At 39.5% G+C, this 17,365-nt stretch overlaps 1 protein-coding gene across 1 annotated transcript in view; it reads left to right on the top strand.

The window, feature by feature from the left end:
- Positions 1-3,122, top strand: part of LOC119420985 (NHS-like protein 2) — a 10,068-nt gene extending 6,946 nt beyond the window's left edge. The window contains exon 5 of the mRNA XM_037688376.1: positions 1,853-3,122. Within this exon, the coding sequence (XP_037544304.1) occupies positions 1,853-2,192 (340 nt within the window). The 3' untranslated portion in view covers positions 2,193-3,122. The remainder of the gene's footprint in view (positions 1-1,852) is intronic.
- Positions 3,123-17,365: the final 14,243 nt, after the last annotated feature.

The raw sequence follows: 17,365 nt of genomic DNA on the forward strand, positions 1-17,365 counted from the left end.
TTATTATTATTATTATTATTATTATTATTATTATTATTATTATTATTATTATTAGGGCAGCACGGTGGCGCAACTGGTAGAGCTGCTGCCTCTCAGCGAGCAGGTCCCTGGTTCAAACCCCGGTCCAGGGGCCTTTCTGGGTGGAGTTTGCATGTTCTCTCCGTGCATGCGTGGGTTTTCTCCGGGTACTCCGGTTTCCTCCCACAGACCAAAAACATGCATGTTAGGCTGATTGGTAACTCTAAAATTGTCCCTAGGTGTGAGTGAGAGAGTGAATGGTTGTTTGTCTTGTTTGTCTCTATGTGGCCCTGTGATGGACTTGCGACCCGTCCAGGGTGTACCCCGCCCCTCGCACAGTGATTGCTGGACATGGGCACCAGCGACCCCCGTGACCCAAAAATGGAATAAACGGGTAAAGAAAATGGATGGATGGATTATTATTATTATTATTGCTGATGTTTTTGGCAAAAAGGCCTTCTCTTACTCTGCTCCTGTAACCTGGAACACCTTGCAAAAAGATCTGAAGCTGTCTACTTTGATCTCTTTAAGGGATTTTAAACACATGTCAATGGAAATATCAAAGCAAATTTGTTTGTGTGTTTAATATTTTACTTGTTTTATATGGTATCTGGATTTGACTGTGTTTATAACTTGTTTAATTTGATTTTAATTGCTTTTTGATGAATTATTGTTATCTGTACTCCGTATGTTATCTGTTTAAAACCGGTCTCTCTTGAATGAGACTGACCTGTGTAAATAAAGGTTGAATGAATGAATGAATCATTAATTTCTTTCAGTATATGACCAAATTTAAATGTCAGCAGGGTCAGAACAAGTCTTGCCAGAGGAAAAAATCCTGGTGAATGTAACTTTATTGCTGTTGATTTCTTGTGCCTGCTCAATGTACAAATCATGCACAAAGTATGCAGTGACATCATTGCAGCTCAATTTTTTTATTTCATTTTATTTGTTTAAGAAATGGAAACTCCATCCATCCATTATCTTCTTCCTTTTTGGATCACAACGGTCACTGGTGCCCCTGTCCAGCAGTCACTGTGCGAGATGCGGGGGACACCCTGGACAGATCTCCTGTCCATCACAGGGACACATAGAGACAAATAAGACAAACAACCACTCACTCTCTCACTCACACCTCGAGACAATTTTAGCATCACCAATCAGCCTAACATACATGTTTTGGGTCTGTGGGAGGAAACTGGAGTACCTGGAGAAAACCCACACATGCACGGAGAGAACATGCAAACTCCACCTAGAAAAGCCCCAGGCCGGAATTTGAACCAGGGACCTGGTCACTGAGAGGCAGCAGCTCTACCAGTTGTGCCACTGTGCTGCCTCTAATCAAAGTCGCAGCCTAAAAAGTTAGATTTTCAATATGTCCATGTAAGTGTGAGCATCAATAGTGAAAGAACTCTAGACACCCGACCAAAACCTGGATGTTGAAGCCAGAACAGGACCAGTTTTCTTGTAGGCTGGTTACAGTATAAATTTAAGGTCCTGCCACTTCCACTTAAACAACTGGGACATTGGCTTTGATTAAAAATAAATAAAAAAACATCCTCAGATGTTTTTTTTCCAGGTGTTGACAGATCTTGATTCACGGAGTTTCTTCCTTGCTGCTGTAGGTACCTTGTGCTGCAATATACACTTTTCTAATATGTTTTGCTGTAATTAGTATTCGCATGACTGCACTGGCAAAATGGGATCTTGTAGCTTCAGTTATCAACAGCAAAATAAACCAGGAGGCAGTGTTTAGAGAGCTTAATGAGTGCTAGACAGTCATTAAGTCTTATCCTTCTCTAATAATTTACTGATTCACTTTTTTTTCTTTCAGATCCAAACGAAAGGTTCTGGGTCGTAAGGAGCCGTCTGACTCTTTTGGCAGCCGCCAGAGCCTGGTGTCGCCTGTGAAGCACAGCACCAGCGGGATTGACATCAGAAATCTTACCTTGGGCAGCAGCCAGAGGTCTACTTCTCGCAATGAGAACTTCATGGCTCTGCTTCAGAAGAAAGGCAACAAGTCTTCAGGTGGAGGATCGAGAGTGTCTGCCATGGAGCTTTTAAAGAGCACAAACCCCCTAGCCCGACGTGTCACTGAATTTTCAACAACCACGGCATCAAATGCGGAGGGAGGAGATACCCCATGTGGGAATGATAAACCCACTGACCAGTGAATGGAAACTTTACAGACGTTAACTGGATCTTTTACTGAAATCAACCAATTCTCCAATCTGCCGCTCATTGAGGATGGAGCTCGTAATACTAGCATATTCAGCAGGACTGCCCCAACCTCTGACTGACCATTTGCACTGTCCAATCAAATTGGAGCCAATGTTTGGACAAAGTGGTCTTTCCCAAGGTTGGTGCGCTGTTGTTCACGATCAGATATGTCCTTCAAGACACCAGGGGAGACAAAAGCCGGTTCTTTTATAGACAATGGTGGATGTATTGAGGTCATTTTTTGTTACTAAGCTCAATGTGGAAGTCAAAGGAGTATCTGGATGGGTGGAGATGAAACTGGGAATGTAAAAACATACAGTGAATTTTGTCACTCATTGCTCCTTTTGGATAGAGACAATAAAGATAACCATAACAACAGGGGTAAATACTTCTGAATCTGTAACCAAACTGATCTGCTATGGTACCGCCGAGGATCAGAAATCAAATTAGTCCCAGAATCAAGTGGAATACTCTAAAGAACACCGGAGACCTGCACAATCTTTCCACTACAGGTCTGACACCTGTAGTTTGACACCTGAATTGGAGGGTTGATCGCTAAATTGCGATCAAGCAACTGTGGAAGGTAACATGACTAAACCATGAGCATGGTCGATGCAATAGCATAGCAGCCCTTTCATTTTCAGCATTGAAGTGCCCGATTTACAAAGAGAAACTGCATGGGGGCGTTGCGCCACCAAAGACGAGGCATGAGCATGTTCCACATTTTGTTGCCCGTGCTGTAAAAGTGAACATGGACCTTCACAAAACATTCCACAGAGACGCCTTGCCAATGGACAAGTTCGCAACACAAAGCACTTTTGTTTTTGCTGGCCTTGGAGGCTGTTTACATGGCGCCGTTACTTTTTCGCCCTCATCAATCATTATCTTTTTAATGTACGTTTAGATGTTACCTTTTGCTCCTATTTTTATACATTCTAGATGGCCATTTACTGTACATGTGTAATGAAGTCATATTGTATATAAAATGTACAAAGGTAAATGTAAAACATCTATCTACAAATTTTAGACGTAAAAACCTAAAACACCGTACAAAAGCAGCAAGAAGCTCGGACGACAAACTGCCCACACAATGAAGTGAAAACGCACACTTCAGCAAACAAACACACACAGAACGAGTTTTGCCATGAAGGAAAAACGGAACAGGCCAGTCGACACAAGTGTGTTGGTACAAGTGTGTAAGGGGATGAAATCACGCCTGTTGAGTTTCTGTACAGAAAGCATGACACAGGCCTGGTTCTTTAACAGGGTTTTTATTCATTTTGGTCTCCAGTGTTGGGACCAACCAAAAAAACGTATAAATTACAAACAGGCCACAGGGGATGGACAGAAACGAGTCTTTGTACGATTGGGTATAGATAAACATACCACAAAGAGTATGAAAGAGTATGAGAGAATATATATGGAGAAAGTGAACAAGTAAATGTCCGAGTTTGAGTTTGCTATTTTTGTGTACATCCTCAGCAGCTTTTATAAAAGCTTATGTGTTAAGATTGTGTGTGTGAGTACGTGTGTTTGTTTCACCCAGCATACACTTTTTTTTTTTACTTAGCAGACATCATTTATGTGCGTTTTTTGACTTATCAAGTTAGGGTCTTGACTTAAGTTTACACTTTTTATACACCCATCAAAGTCCTGTCAAACAGAACTCTTGTCCGGTATAGAACTTCTGATCTGCTCAAGATATTTCAACAAAACTTCATACACATGCATCGCCACGATGGTGTGTCAAGTACACTGTTTATTGACCCAGCGTCAAGGTGAAGGTCACAAATCAAGGTCAAATGTTATACAAGGTCTTTGCTTGTCTGGGCCAATGTTAAAGATTGCTGTATAAGTTTGTCAGCTGGTGTGTAATGTGTCGTATGCGGTACTTTTGTTGTTTTCTGTAATCCTTTACTACATCAGCCTTGGGTTTTATCATAACTTGTGGTAAAGTTACATGGCATTACCAAAGTAAAATTGTAAGGTCATCTAGACTGAATATGTTTCCGATTTCTGAAGACTGTTGTCTTCTGCAAGGAGATTGCCCATCAGAGTTCCACTCAACCATTGCATGTATAGGTGTATAGCCACCCAATGCCTACTCTGCAATGGACATAGGTGTGCAACATCGACAGTAAAAACTCTGCTTTCCATCTGTAGTGTTCTTATCTTAATGTTAGTGTTAGACAATTGTTTGGTAGTCTATATGTTGAGTTTCCTGAGTGAAAAACTACCAGACCTGTATAATCTCTTTTGTTCTGAAATGTTTTAGGGTCTGGGCCTACTTTTGTTTTGGAATACCCAATGATCAAGAACACTGATGGTTTTATAGTAGTTTCTGGTGCTCATCCTTCTTAAGAACTTAAAGGATTGAAGATATAAATGGATAGCTACTGATTAAGTGCAAAAGACAAACATCAGGGTTCAGACCTTTGAAATTTGACCCTGAATGGTTTTAGAAGCAAAGAGAATTTAGAAACATATATTGGCCAATGTGAAAGGATTTCTGTGATCAGTCCACATCCGGAATATGAGATTTGAAAAAAAAAAAAGAAGTTCTGGATCCCCAAATGGAGTGAACAGATGTAACTATTTGGGCCCTAAGGTTCATGTGTATTAGATTATACAAGCCAAAAACAATTCTAAAACCATCAGGGTTCCTGAACCTTTTAGATCTCAGATTGTCCAAACCTCAAAAGATTTCAGAACCTAAGACATTCTGGATTGGTAAAGATGGCAAAATCTAAAGGTTTACGCGAGTCAGGAACAGATTTATACGTTTGGCTGAAAAAACCCTCTAGAACTTCAATAATTCAGGAACGTTTGGTTGAAACTAATTCTAGACCGGAGGAATTCTGTGAGACTTTAGCAGCTCTCTCTCTCATGAATCTGAAGATGGTTTCCCTCCATCTGTCAATTCCCACTGTTGCACGGTGACATTACAGCATCAGATAGGTTATGTTTGTTTTGCCCACCCTTTTGCACATTCTGCCTTTTGCCCCAGAGAGGCAGTGACAGTCTGCGTCACCCACCTCCTCACAATTCCCAGGACTCCTCCCCCATTTCATCCTGGTTGGAGCACGCTCTCTGTCTCTTCTTTAACATATTGTCTGGCTCAAACCGAACTCTCCATCGTCTATGTACCGCGTCTTTCTCCCTGCTTCCATCTTCTTCTCACATGGCCCTTCTCATACCCACCTTCTGGATAGTTTTCCCCTCCCCTCTGTATCTCTTTCTGCGTTCAGTCTGTGCATTTGAGCTCAGCAGAAGACAGTATAAGATGAAAGGACAATGAAAGTCAATGAAAGGACTGTACAAAACATAAATGCTCTTCTTTGATTGTAAGTCCAAAAAAAATTTATTTTGTGCTTCATTGTCCATTGACTTACCATGAATGATTGTCAGAATGAGTTTGATTAAAACAAGGCATTTTATGCTTAAAGGACGTTCACTTTGGACTGTGCACACCCTTATTCCTTGGATGGCTGCTTCTGGATTACTGTCTGATGAGCAGTGGGTCAGGCCTAACACCTGACTTATCCACTACATAAATGGACTGTTAAAACGTTTCATCTCCTGACTCAAAATATCTCTTGGTGCTATTGAGTCAGAGCTCTACCTTGTGGATGAAAAAGGAAGAAACACCTACTGTAAGAATAGATGGGTAAAACAAACACTCCTTCACATGCACTTTTCCTCCCAGTCCTTCTTCAGGTATTCATCTTTTTTTACAAGGAGAAAATCAAAAATGCATAAATGATCCCCATTTACAACAACTAGTCCAGTGATGCTTGTTTTAAATATTTAGTGAATGAAAATGATAGTCCTATAAATTTCTGTGTTTGTTTGCTTTGTATATTGAATTATGGGTGTTGCTGAAGCACCTATTAGCTTGTTTCTTTATGTTTGCTTTTACCATCTATTATATGTCTTTTTTTAATTATTTAAGCTGCCTTGGTTGTAAACACACAAATACCAGGCCACAAAGACCCCCATAAACTTGATGCTTAAAGGAAATAACTTCTTTATATAGGCAAATATTATCCGAACTGCATTCGTAATTAGATATGCAGCAGTCCGATACAATACCCCTTGAATATGTTGCAGGAATGAAGTAAAATGTGACACGAGGGAAGAAATGCTTGTTTATGGTCCAAACCCAGCTTAGTGAAAGCCAACACAAAAATATACATCGACTGTACCAAGCAAATATAACTGTTCATACCTTGTGGTGCGTGAACAAGATACACAAGGTCATCTAAAACAGTAGAAAGTGTTGGACCGTTGTGTTCAGTGCGAACATCAGATCAACAATCCACAATGGATTTGTATAGTTTTTGGACAAATGTCAGATTACTATAAAGAAGAATGCAAGGAGAGATACAAACGTAAAAATGTATAAATTCCCAGGTAAAAACAATCGGAAAAAGGAACGCAACGATTGTGTCATCTTGTTTTGAGACGAGTACCAGTCAACCTTATTCCAACGGCGATATCACCGATTAGGTTGATATTTTCCCAAAGCTTACCAAAATGTTACTGCCAACTCTGGATAATGTTTGTGCAACATTTTAAGCTTTTCAAAAGACAACCAACAACATATTTCTGAACTCCTAAAAAAGTGTTTTCAGAATACATTCTGAAAACTAGAACAACGATTTGAGCCATCTCTGCCTGCAGAGCAACTATGCATCCAAGCAAATCAGTGAAACTGATCTCTAAAGTGTATTCACATTTAATTCTATTTAAGAGGACATTTCTATGAAGTTTAAAAATATCTAAAAAGAGGAATCTATTGAATGTTTACTCCATTGTCTCCTGTAAAGGAAGAGAAGTGGTATAGGAGAAAAGAAAAGAGAAAATGTTGGTGTTATATAGCTGACTGTGGCACTTCTTACACCAACATTTACATCGTTCATCATATTTTCTGCCACCTTATCGCTTGCTCTGTCTCAGCTGTTTTATGCATCAAAAGAGCTTATGTGTTCAAAGCTTTTCCCTATTTTTCACTTTCTTGTTTGCTTTCATGCAAATGTTTTACGAGGTAAAGGAAGGCAGGAGATGCTGAAGTGGCTCACATATTTAACTCACAAGTGGTTGCTGGGCAGAATATAGTTTCCATGTTGTATTAAAAACTATAAAGGGGATGTATAGAGATATATGTTTCACTCAAGACCACTCTTGTACCGTAAAAGTTTTGTTTCATGAATTCATAGTGCTGTAGTTCTGTTGGACCATCATCTACACATCACAGGCATTTTAGTTATGAAATTTGATACCCAACCCAAACTGAGAGGCATCCAACCACTGACGGTATCTCACTCGGCTACAACTGTTGGAGACTAGTAATAGTAGTGGTAAATGGACTGTACTTATATAGCGCCTTTCTATCTTATCGAGATGTTCAAAGCGCTTTACACTACAATCTGTGTCCTCGTTACTCATTCATGCAGCACTCTACTAGATCTATACAAAGCTAATTGAACAAATCATTCTAAAGAGACTAATCAGTACTTAATCACATTCATACACCAATGGGACACACATCGGAGGCAATGAGAGATTCAGTGTCTTGCCCAGGGACACTTAAGTATGTGACATTGGAGGATGACTGCTCTAGCCACTCAGCCACAGCCGCCCCATAGTAGCAACTATAAATGGGGCAAATTGCTAGGAAATACGCACCTTTTTCATTGCAGTCTCACTGAATTCTGTCTGCAACCAAAGAACCAGTGAGCCATGTGGCAGCGTTTTAAGTTGCGAATTAAGGAAAATCTTGACCTATTTTTGTGCGCTTGTCTTTGCAGATGTCAAAATACAGATATAGTTTGTTTAAATTTATGGAAACTAAGTAAAGATTCATTATGGGTTTGAGACGTCTGTGACCATATCTAGTAGGGTTTGTGTTTCTCACAACTCTGAGGCAATAATGAGAGAAATTTGTTGAACAAATTTTTTGAACATTAAAGTTTGAGCACCATAACTGCGAGCTACTGTAATACACAGAAGGGAATTTAATTTGCTTGTGAATGTTTCTTGTCATTTCGGAGACTGCCTCACAAATGAAAATCCCCATCTAGTTGCTGACAGTTGTAGCCCAGAGAGATCTTAACTGAGGCCATGCATCCTGACCTGTTCAGTAGGCAATTAGTATCACTGAAAAGAAAAAATAGTTGTTTTGAGTTTGAATATTCCAGACAGAATTGGATCAGTAAGATAGATGAGCAGGATCAGATCCATTTGGAAAAATTTTTACATTCAAATTAAATCAATAAGTTCAGACTTTAATGAACAACTAATATGGGCAGAAACTTGTGCCACGAGAAACTGAACCTGAATTGCTCATACTTAATCTGTATTGTGTAATTTGACATTAAATCCATTGGTTTGAAAATGAATTTAACTAATTTAATTTGCTTTGAAACTATTTCATTGTATCGAAAATTCACTTTGACTGCTTTCATTTTCAGTTCCATAATTCAAATTCAATTCCAAAATTCTGTTTTTTTTTCTGTCACAAGAAGAAAAAGAACTTCATTTACTTTTTCTTCTTTGGTATTTTACGGCAGATTGCATCCACTCTGTTGCGTTACCGCCCCCTTGAGACTGAACCCCACTCCTACATTTCCTTAAAGGAAGTTTCACTGACATGAGACAATCTGCTTTTGATTACTCCATGGCTTTCTCAAGGGCCTAGATGTGGGACACAAAAAACTGCATTTTGGAATTGAAAATGAATTATAGAAATGAAAATAAAAGTAGTCAAACTGAATTTTCAATACAACAAAATACAGTTTCAAAGTCAGGTCATCTGGACAGTTTCTTTTTTTGTTGTTGAGACGTTTCGTCCTTCCTCCAAAGGACTTCATCAGATGACCAGACTGAACTTTGTTGGATTTTTTACCATGATTATTGAGCATGAACTTTGTTGTTTTGAACCACTTTGACTATGGTTGCCTTAGAGGAGTCGACGGGGGAGAGGGCGGACTCCAGAAACCATCATATCACCATCAAACTGGTTGGTCCACTTGGTGAATGTGCTGCTTGTGGGACTCAGTTTGTTGTGGCTGCTCGGACTGATGATGTCCTTTGGATGAAGGACGAAACATCTCAACAACAACAACAAAAAAAACTTCCAGATGACCTGATTGAACTTTGTTGGATTTTTTCTTGGATTACTGAGCATTTGACAATTTCAAATCAGTAAATTCAGTTACAATTTAGTGAAATTCATTTTCAAACCAATGGATTTAATGTCAAATTACATGAATACAGATTCAGTCTGAGCAGTTCAAGTTCAGTTTCTCATGGCACAAGTTTCTACCCATGAACAAATCACACATGAACTGTTGGAACTGCAGCACAGTTTGAGAGTGAAGCAATCTAAATACATTACAGAGATGTTGTGGTTGCAGATGTGGACTTATAACCCATTTAATTTAGAGTTGTTGCCACATGGTTGATGTTTAATTTATGTGGAGTTAACATGTTGTCCATACCCCCAAAGTTACTAAAGTGCATCACCAGTAAACCCAGCCCTTCAGCTATTCCAGGCAAGCCAAGCTAAAAGACCCCGACCAGTTTAAACTCCAGCCTTGTTGCTGTGCAGTCAGCTTCTAGAGACACTAATATGAAAATTAGAGAATCGTAGAAATAAATGACAGAGTTAATCGAAGTATTCTATTTTTGTTATTTCTTCTTAGAACAAAAATAACGTATTTAAAAGAATATTCTGTGTATGTATTGAATATCCTGTTTTCTTGGCCCATTCGATGGTGTGATCCGTAGCTGCAAGGTGGAGTCTCACACAAATGCTCCCTTCTGCAGCTCTGCAATGCAAATGTGATGAAAATATAATTATATCATTATAAATAAATTATTTTTCTTGCCTAAAAAGCTTGGTTCGTTTTAGTGTTTTGTTCTCTTGTCTGTCTGTTTTTTCAAGTTGCTCTGTGAATGGGATTTTTTTTTTCCCCTTCGTGAGGATCTTGTGTGACTTTAATGGTTGTTTCTCCACTACACAGCAAATGACACCAAGAAATACAAACACATACATTTGACCTGAAAAAAGGAAGTGTTATTGAACCAGATGAAATTTGTAAATGCAAAAGTGATTTATCGTGTAGGCTTTTATGTTGTATCAAAGAAAAGAACAAAAGGAAGGACCATTAACAGAACTAACTACCATCCATTATCTTTTACCCGCTTCTTCCTTTTCGGGTTGTGGGAGTCACTGGTGCTCATATCCAGCCATCACTGTGCGAGAAGTGGGAGACACCCTGGAAAGGTCTCCAGTCCATCACAGGGACACGTAGAGACAACATTCACTCTCTAACTCACACCTAGGGACAATTTAGAGTTACCATTCAGTCTAACATGCATGTTTTTGTTCTGTGGGAGGAAACTGGAGTACCCAGATAGGGACCTTTCTGGGTGGAGTTTGCATGTTCTCTCAACATGCACGTTTTTTTTCTGGTACTTCGGTTTCCTCCCACAGATCAAAAACTTGCACGTTAGACTGATTGGTAACTCCAAATTGTCTCTAGGTGTGAGTGAGAGAGTGAATGGTGGTTTGTCTCATTTTTTCTCTCTATGTCCCTGTGATGGACTGGAGACCTGTCATGGGTGTCTCCTGCCTCTCGCACAGTGATAGTTGATCATGGGGACCAGTGACCCCCATGACTTGAAAAGGACGAAGTGGGTAAAGATAATGGATGGACAGACGATGGATGGACTGTGATGTGCCTCTGCCTTGTTTTGCACAAACTGTTTTATGAGTATATATATGTATATATGTTTTATGAATATATATATATATATATATATATATATATATATATATATATATATATATATATATACTGTATATGTATACATATATTTTTTCAATTTATAAAGTCAATCGACAACTAAAATTAAAGTCACGTTTTTCCACAAACTGTATGTAACAAAGTTACTTAGCTTTGAACATAAAGTATAAAGTAGGGAGGACAATAAATCCTGACACATTTCAAAACAAACAAACTCAAGGAATAACTTTTAGCCATAAACCCAAACTACACAAAACAAACCAGTGTTGCACAAATATGACTTCTGCGACTGCCTTCAGAACTTACAAATTTGTTTCAACTAGAGATAGTGTGTACATTTATTTTAAGATAGACGGATATTGCACGGTGGTGCAACTGGTGGAGCTGTTGCCACTCAGCGAGCAGGTCCCTGGTTCAAATCCCGATCCAGGGGCCTTTCAGGGTGGAGTTTGCATGTTCTCTCCTTGCATGCGTGGGTTTTCTCCGGGTACTCTGGTTTCCTCCCACAGACCAAAAACATGCATATATACGCTGGTTCGTATCTCTATATTATTACTAGGTGTGAGTGAGAGAGTTAATAGTTGTTTGTCTCTATGTGTCCCTGTGATGGACCTGTGACCTGTCCAGGGTGAAGCAGCTTGATTCTTGCAGAAGAAACCAAACTGAGTTCAGTCCACCTTTCTGCTGTCTAGCCCTAACCCTTATGTTTAGTGTTTTCACATCAGGGTGTCCTGATTCCTTTGGGGATGGAAAGTGAAACTGCACAATCTTTAAAAGCTTACCTTTACCAGAAGCATAATTCAAAATGAAATATGTGGCATTTGCACAAAACAAATACATTTCTTCTGATAAACAATATATTTACTGGGACAACACACTATGTTACTTTTATCTGTTCACATATAGTATTGTTGTCTTTTTCACAGCCATACAAAATCACAAAACACTGTTACCTTTTTGTGTTTAAATTATTTGATGGTCACAACCTTATGATGTTTAGTTCAATGTGTTTTTAATTATTATTTTGGCATCACTGTCAGTTATGTTTAGCAAACACTCACTAGCATCTTTTCATGGTGTGTCGACTTCTTAAAAAAGTATAGCATTTTGGAAATAAAATATCTGAAGAAGTTTTATAATGCAGATTATATAAGGACAACAAATGAGTATTTACCTTGCTCATAAAAATAAAAATGTGTGAGTGATAGTGTGGATTGAAATGGGTCATTCTGCCTGCAGTTTATTTACAGTGAAGACATAGAAATGGAATCCCTCCTATTTGTGCACATGCTTTTACATGCTTCTGTTGTGTTTTTTGTTGTATTCTAGATCCCTCTAGAGGTGGAATGATGTTAATGCAACCTTTGTCAAACTCAAGGCCATAGGCCAAATATGGCCATTATTAACATCTTATCTGCTCCCCAAGACATTTTAAATTAATTGTTTGTTTATAATTTATTATTTATTGCTATGTTTACTTTATAATAAACATTTCATTTTGTGCAGACTGCTCATGACAGCTGGTTGTATTTGAAACCAAATAGAAGGTTGGATTTTTCAGAAGTCTTTAATTCTGATGTGAAATGAGCGCTGTAGAATATTGAATGAGAGTGATGACACTCTTATTGATGAACCTGCAACACAGATAAGATGCCAAGTGTCTGACTTTAGGTAATGCATGAACTGAAATTGCTTCTTGGCTTGGACCAGGTTTTTAATTTTGGTCCTCTTTTGTAACTGAGCTTGACACCCCCCTAGCTCTAACACTTACAGCTAACTGTGAGGACTCGGTAGAGTTGCATTCAGGCCCAAAAAATTCGACCCGGCCGAAGCCCGTAGCAATCATTTCCGAACCCCACCCGACCCGACAAATTAACAGTAATTACAGGTCCGAACCTGAAACCCCCACCCCCCCACCCGACATTTTTAATTAAGCTTTGACTGCTTATATAGTTATTAACGGTCAGCGGACGTGCGTGGCTGAATAAAAGGGGCAGAAGATCAGGGCTGAGGGGGTGTTTGTCCTTTCATGGCTGTCAAAGCACATTAAAACCCTGCTTCTGCCTGCATTCTGCATTATTCAGACATGGACCCTGCTCTGACATGTCTGCTTTGGGATCTCACCTGTTTGGGTCGTCGACTGTGCACGTCCGCTGAGTGCAGCGGCTGAATGAACGTCCATTTGGGCGATGGATTGCTTCCTGGCAGTACAGTCCCATCTTAAGCTTAACTGAACTTTTTACCTCTTTCAAGGCCGATCAGCTCGCAGTGAAATGGCCGCATGTGGCTGGTGATAATATGGCAAGCCATGTTGCCATATAATTGGATCGTTAGCCACAAGTGTCCGCTGATGCTATCAAAAGCCTGACGCCGACCTGACCCGCCCATCCAGCACATTATTAAGGGGGCTGGGTTTCGGGCCCGGGTTAGAAATGACAGCTCTAGGACTCGGAGAGTAAAACCAACTGTGAACTATCAAACAGAGAGCTGAGGACTGTATTTCCTAAATGTCCCCAGTCAGACAGTGTAGGGTTGTCCTCGTGAATATAAAATTACAAGAACACATGCAACCAAGTTTATGTTTCTGTCCTTATTAGGAAAAATGTTTTGATTTCTATAACATTACCCAGATCCTGACCATAAATGGTAAATTGACTGTACTTATATGATGCCTTTCTAGCTCATCAGACTACTCAAAGAACTTCACAACACAACCTGTGCCATCATTGACTCATCCACAAACACATTCATACAGCACTCTACTACATCTCTACAAAGATCAAATAGAGCCTAATCAGTGCTTTAGATCACATTCATGCACTGTTGGGATACCAACTGTGCCGTACTCAGGGACATGTGGACAATGACTGCATATTGGTAGAATCAAACATCGAACTCTCTCATTGGAGGAAGACTGCTCTAACCACTGAGCCACAGTTGCCCCAAAGACAACGTTTTAAGACTCTAGACTTAACCATTTTCATTCATTCAACCTTTATTTACACATGTTAGTCTCATTGAGTCACGAGGACTCATTTACAAGAGAGACCTGATTTAGACAAAACCACAAATAAGCTATACACAACAATAAACAGCCTTAAAATGCAAATAAAATAAAAAGTAGTGTTACAGAACAAAATCAAGGTGCCTTTTAAAACAAGGTAAAATACTAAAATACTAAAAACAGGAACGTTTGCTTTCATTTTTCTATTGAATTTATCAAATGTCTAAAATCCCTTAAAGAGATCAAAGTGGACAGCTTCAGATATTTTTTGCAAGATGTTCCAGGTTACAGGAGCGGAAAAGAAAAGGCCTTTTTGCTAAGTTCAATCTGCACTGAGGGGACGCTGCAGATAATGATGTCCTGAGAGCAGACACTGTAACTGCACTGACGACGTGACATGTTGGAGGAGATATAAGAAGGTATTAGACCAAGGAGTCATTTATAGATGACCAGTGAGGGAGCCTACTTGAAGATATCATTATCAGAACCTGCTTCAGACCTCAGTCCCAACACAGCCAGCCCACAATATGATTTATGTTCCACCACATTATGGCGCCAGTCCCCATAAGAACTTCTGTCTGCACCTGACCTGTTTTGGACCTCAATTGTTGGTATTTTTATGCCTCTCTGTTATTTTTATATTATCTGTTATTTTTATATTCTTTTTTATTTTTATATCTTGTATGATTCCTTGTGTATGTTCCTTTGTACTGAAACTCTGGCACAACAATTTCCTGCGGGATCAATAAAGTTCTATGTTATCTTATCTAAGGGTACTGACAAAGTGATTAGTAAGTAAGTATATACTGTAAGTGTTTTATGTTGTCATCATTGTATGTTTCCATACAATGACAAAATTAGTTCTCTGCGTTTAACCCATCACACCTGGGATACACCCAGGTAGAGCAGAGGGCAGCTATTGAGCACCTGGGGAGCAATTAGGGATTAGGTGTCTTGCTCAGAGACACCACAGCATGTAAAGGCTGGGGATCGAACCAAGACTTTCTGGTCCCAGGATGGCTGCCCTGCCTCTACACTACCATTATACTGTAAATCATCCTGTATTAGGACAAAAACCAGGCATGCACACACACACTCTTTCTTGTAAACATACTTTTTGGGGACTTTGCATTAACTTCTATTAATTTTCTATAGCCTAACCATGACCCTTTCCCTAAACCTAACCATTACTAATACATGCTTAGTACTAGTAATGGTAAACTAGTACTAGGCAACTACTAGTAAACCTAACCCGCCAATGAGACTTCTCCTTATGGGGACCTGGCTTTGGTCCCCATAAGGCGCAGTTGGTCCCCACAATGTAGGATGTTTTATAAAATTGGTCCCCACAATGTAAACAAACACACACTCATACACACACACACACAAACACACATAGAGAAGAGTTCCTTAGCAGGGACAGACTACCAAGCTCCACTCTTCCTGTTTCTAACAGCAGAAAACATGCTATGTTATTTATGTCACCCCCCCCCCCCCCCCCCCACACACACACACACACACAGGAAGAACAGCAGTCTGTAATCAACACGCAGACACAAACAGAAAGAGAAACATTCACTTCTGCCATTGAAATAATTTCCTAATTAATCCCCAATTTCCTCACAAATTAAAGATTTAGAAAATAAAGAATTTTTTTTACAGATGACGACAGGTGGTTTGAAACGAGGAAGAATTTTCCTCAAAAGAAACTACAGGCAGCAAAGAAGGAAGACAAGACAGAGTGAGAATAATTTAAACTGGTAGAGGAGAGAGATAAAGGAGCAAGAGGAAGTGGAACCAACACAGTAAAAGGGAGGGGCATAAGAGTGATGTCATGTACAGGGGGGATGAAAGAGGAGGAAAAGAGAAATCAGGAGGGGAGGAGTAATGTCAATTGCAGCAGGGGAGAAAGAAAGCTGCAACAACATCAGAACAAGTTAAAACAGCCGGAAGGAGAGGAGTTACAGAGGAGGGAGCTTTTATTTGTTTTCTGCTTTTGCACCTGATTTCTGCACCTGAGCCACACACACACACACACACACACACACATGCAAATGACAGCTCTGAATGGACCAGGAGCGTTCACCTGCACTCCTCCAGCTGTGCACACATGAGCTCGACCTGTGTGAGCCAACATGCAGTTCTACTACATGGTAGGTGACAAACAGGCGTGTGTTGTTGCATGTGAATGCGTGTTTTTCTGCAGCTTTTGTGTTGATTTATTTCAAATCTGCTGATGAACCATGAATGAATACAAGTTTGCATTATATAAATATGTACAGTAAAGAACCTTTGTTGAATTAAAAAAGTCAGAGCACCTTATGGAACTTACATTTCTTTCTCCTGTGCTCAAAAATCATCATCTAAGAGCAAAAAAGTTCAAAGAAAACAGAAAATTCAGTGATCACTTTTACTGTTTCAGTCTGCTGGAAGAGGTTCTTGCATTCTGAAAGAAAAATAAATTAAAATGTCACAAATGAAAGTGAGAAAAACAAGCGTGTCTTCCCTGAAATGCTGACTACGGTTTATTCCTCAAACAGTAACGAGAGTCACTTCTGCTTACAGACGTATTCATGAAGAGAGAAGCTGTAGGTGTTGCACCTCCACGTTTCTCAATGAAATCCTCAAGCTTGCACTAAAATTTAGGTATTTAAAGAAATTACAATGTTTGCAGATAGTCCTAGATTTAATACAGCATTAACTGCAGCATTGTAATCAATGCACAAAAGATGTGGTTGTGTTAAAGATTATGTCATGTGAGGTGACTCTGTGCATGTCAGCATAATTAAAGTTACGCCAGAGCGTTTATCTGCTCTACACCTGATAGCAGCATGGGGCAGTCTGGTTCAAAATCTCTTTAGAGCAGAATTTATCAGCATTTTTTTTATTTAAAATGTCACAGACGACTAACCCAAAACAGAAACCGACTCCTTCCTGTCAACTTTACATAACTAGTTTGTTAAAGGTTTAGCCAACTGTTCCACTTGAAATACCTGATTTAGATCATTAACAATCTTTTCTTGGAGAATTTTGTGCTAAAGAACCATAGGTTGTCTTTAAAAGGGGGAGACAAAAGGCTTGGTGGATCAGTTGGTTGAGCCGTTGCCTCTCAGCTAGCAGGTTGCTGGTTCAAATCCTGGCTATAGTTCTTTCTGCGTGGAGTTTACATGTTCTCTCTGTGCATGCGTGGGTATTCTCCGGGTACTCAAGTTTCTTCCCACAGACCAAAAACATGCATGTTAGACTGACTGGTAACGCTAAATTGTCCCTAGGTGTGAGTGAGAGCGTGAATGGTTGTTTGTCTCTATGT

Source organism: Nematolebias whitei, chromosome 1, assembly GCF_014905685.2.
Source record: "Nematolebias whitei isolate Nwh7 chromosome 1, NemWhi1, whole genome shotgun sequence".
NCBI classification, from domain to species: domain Eukaryota; kingdom Metazoa; phylum Chordata; class Actinopteri; order Cyprinodontiformes; family Rivulidae; genus Nematolebias; species Nematolebias whitei.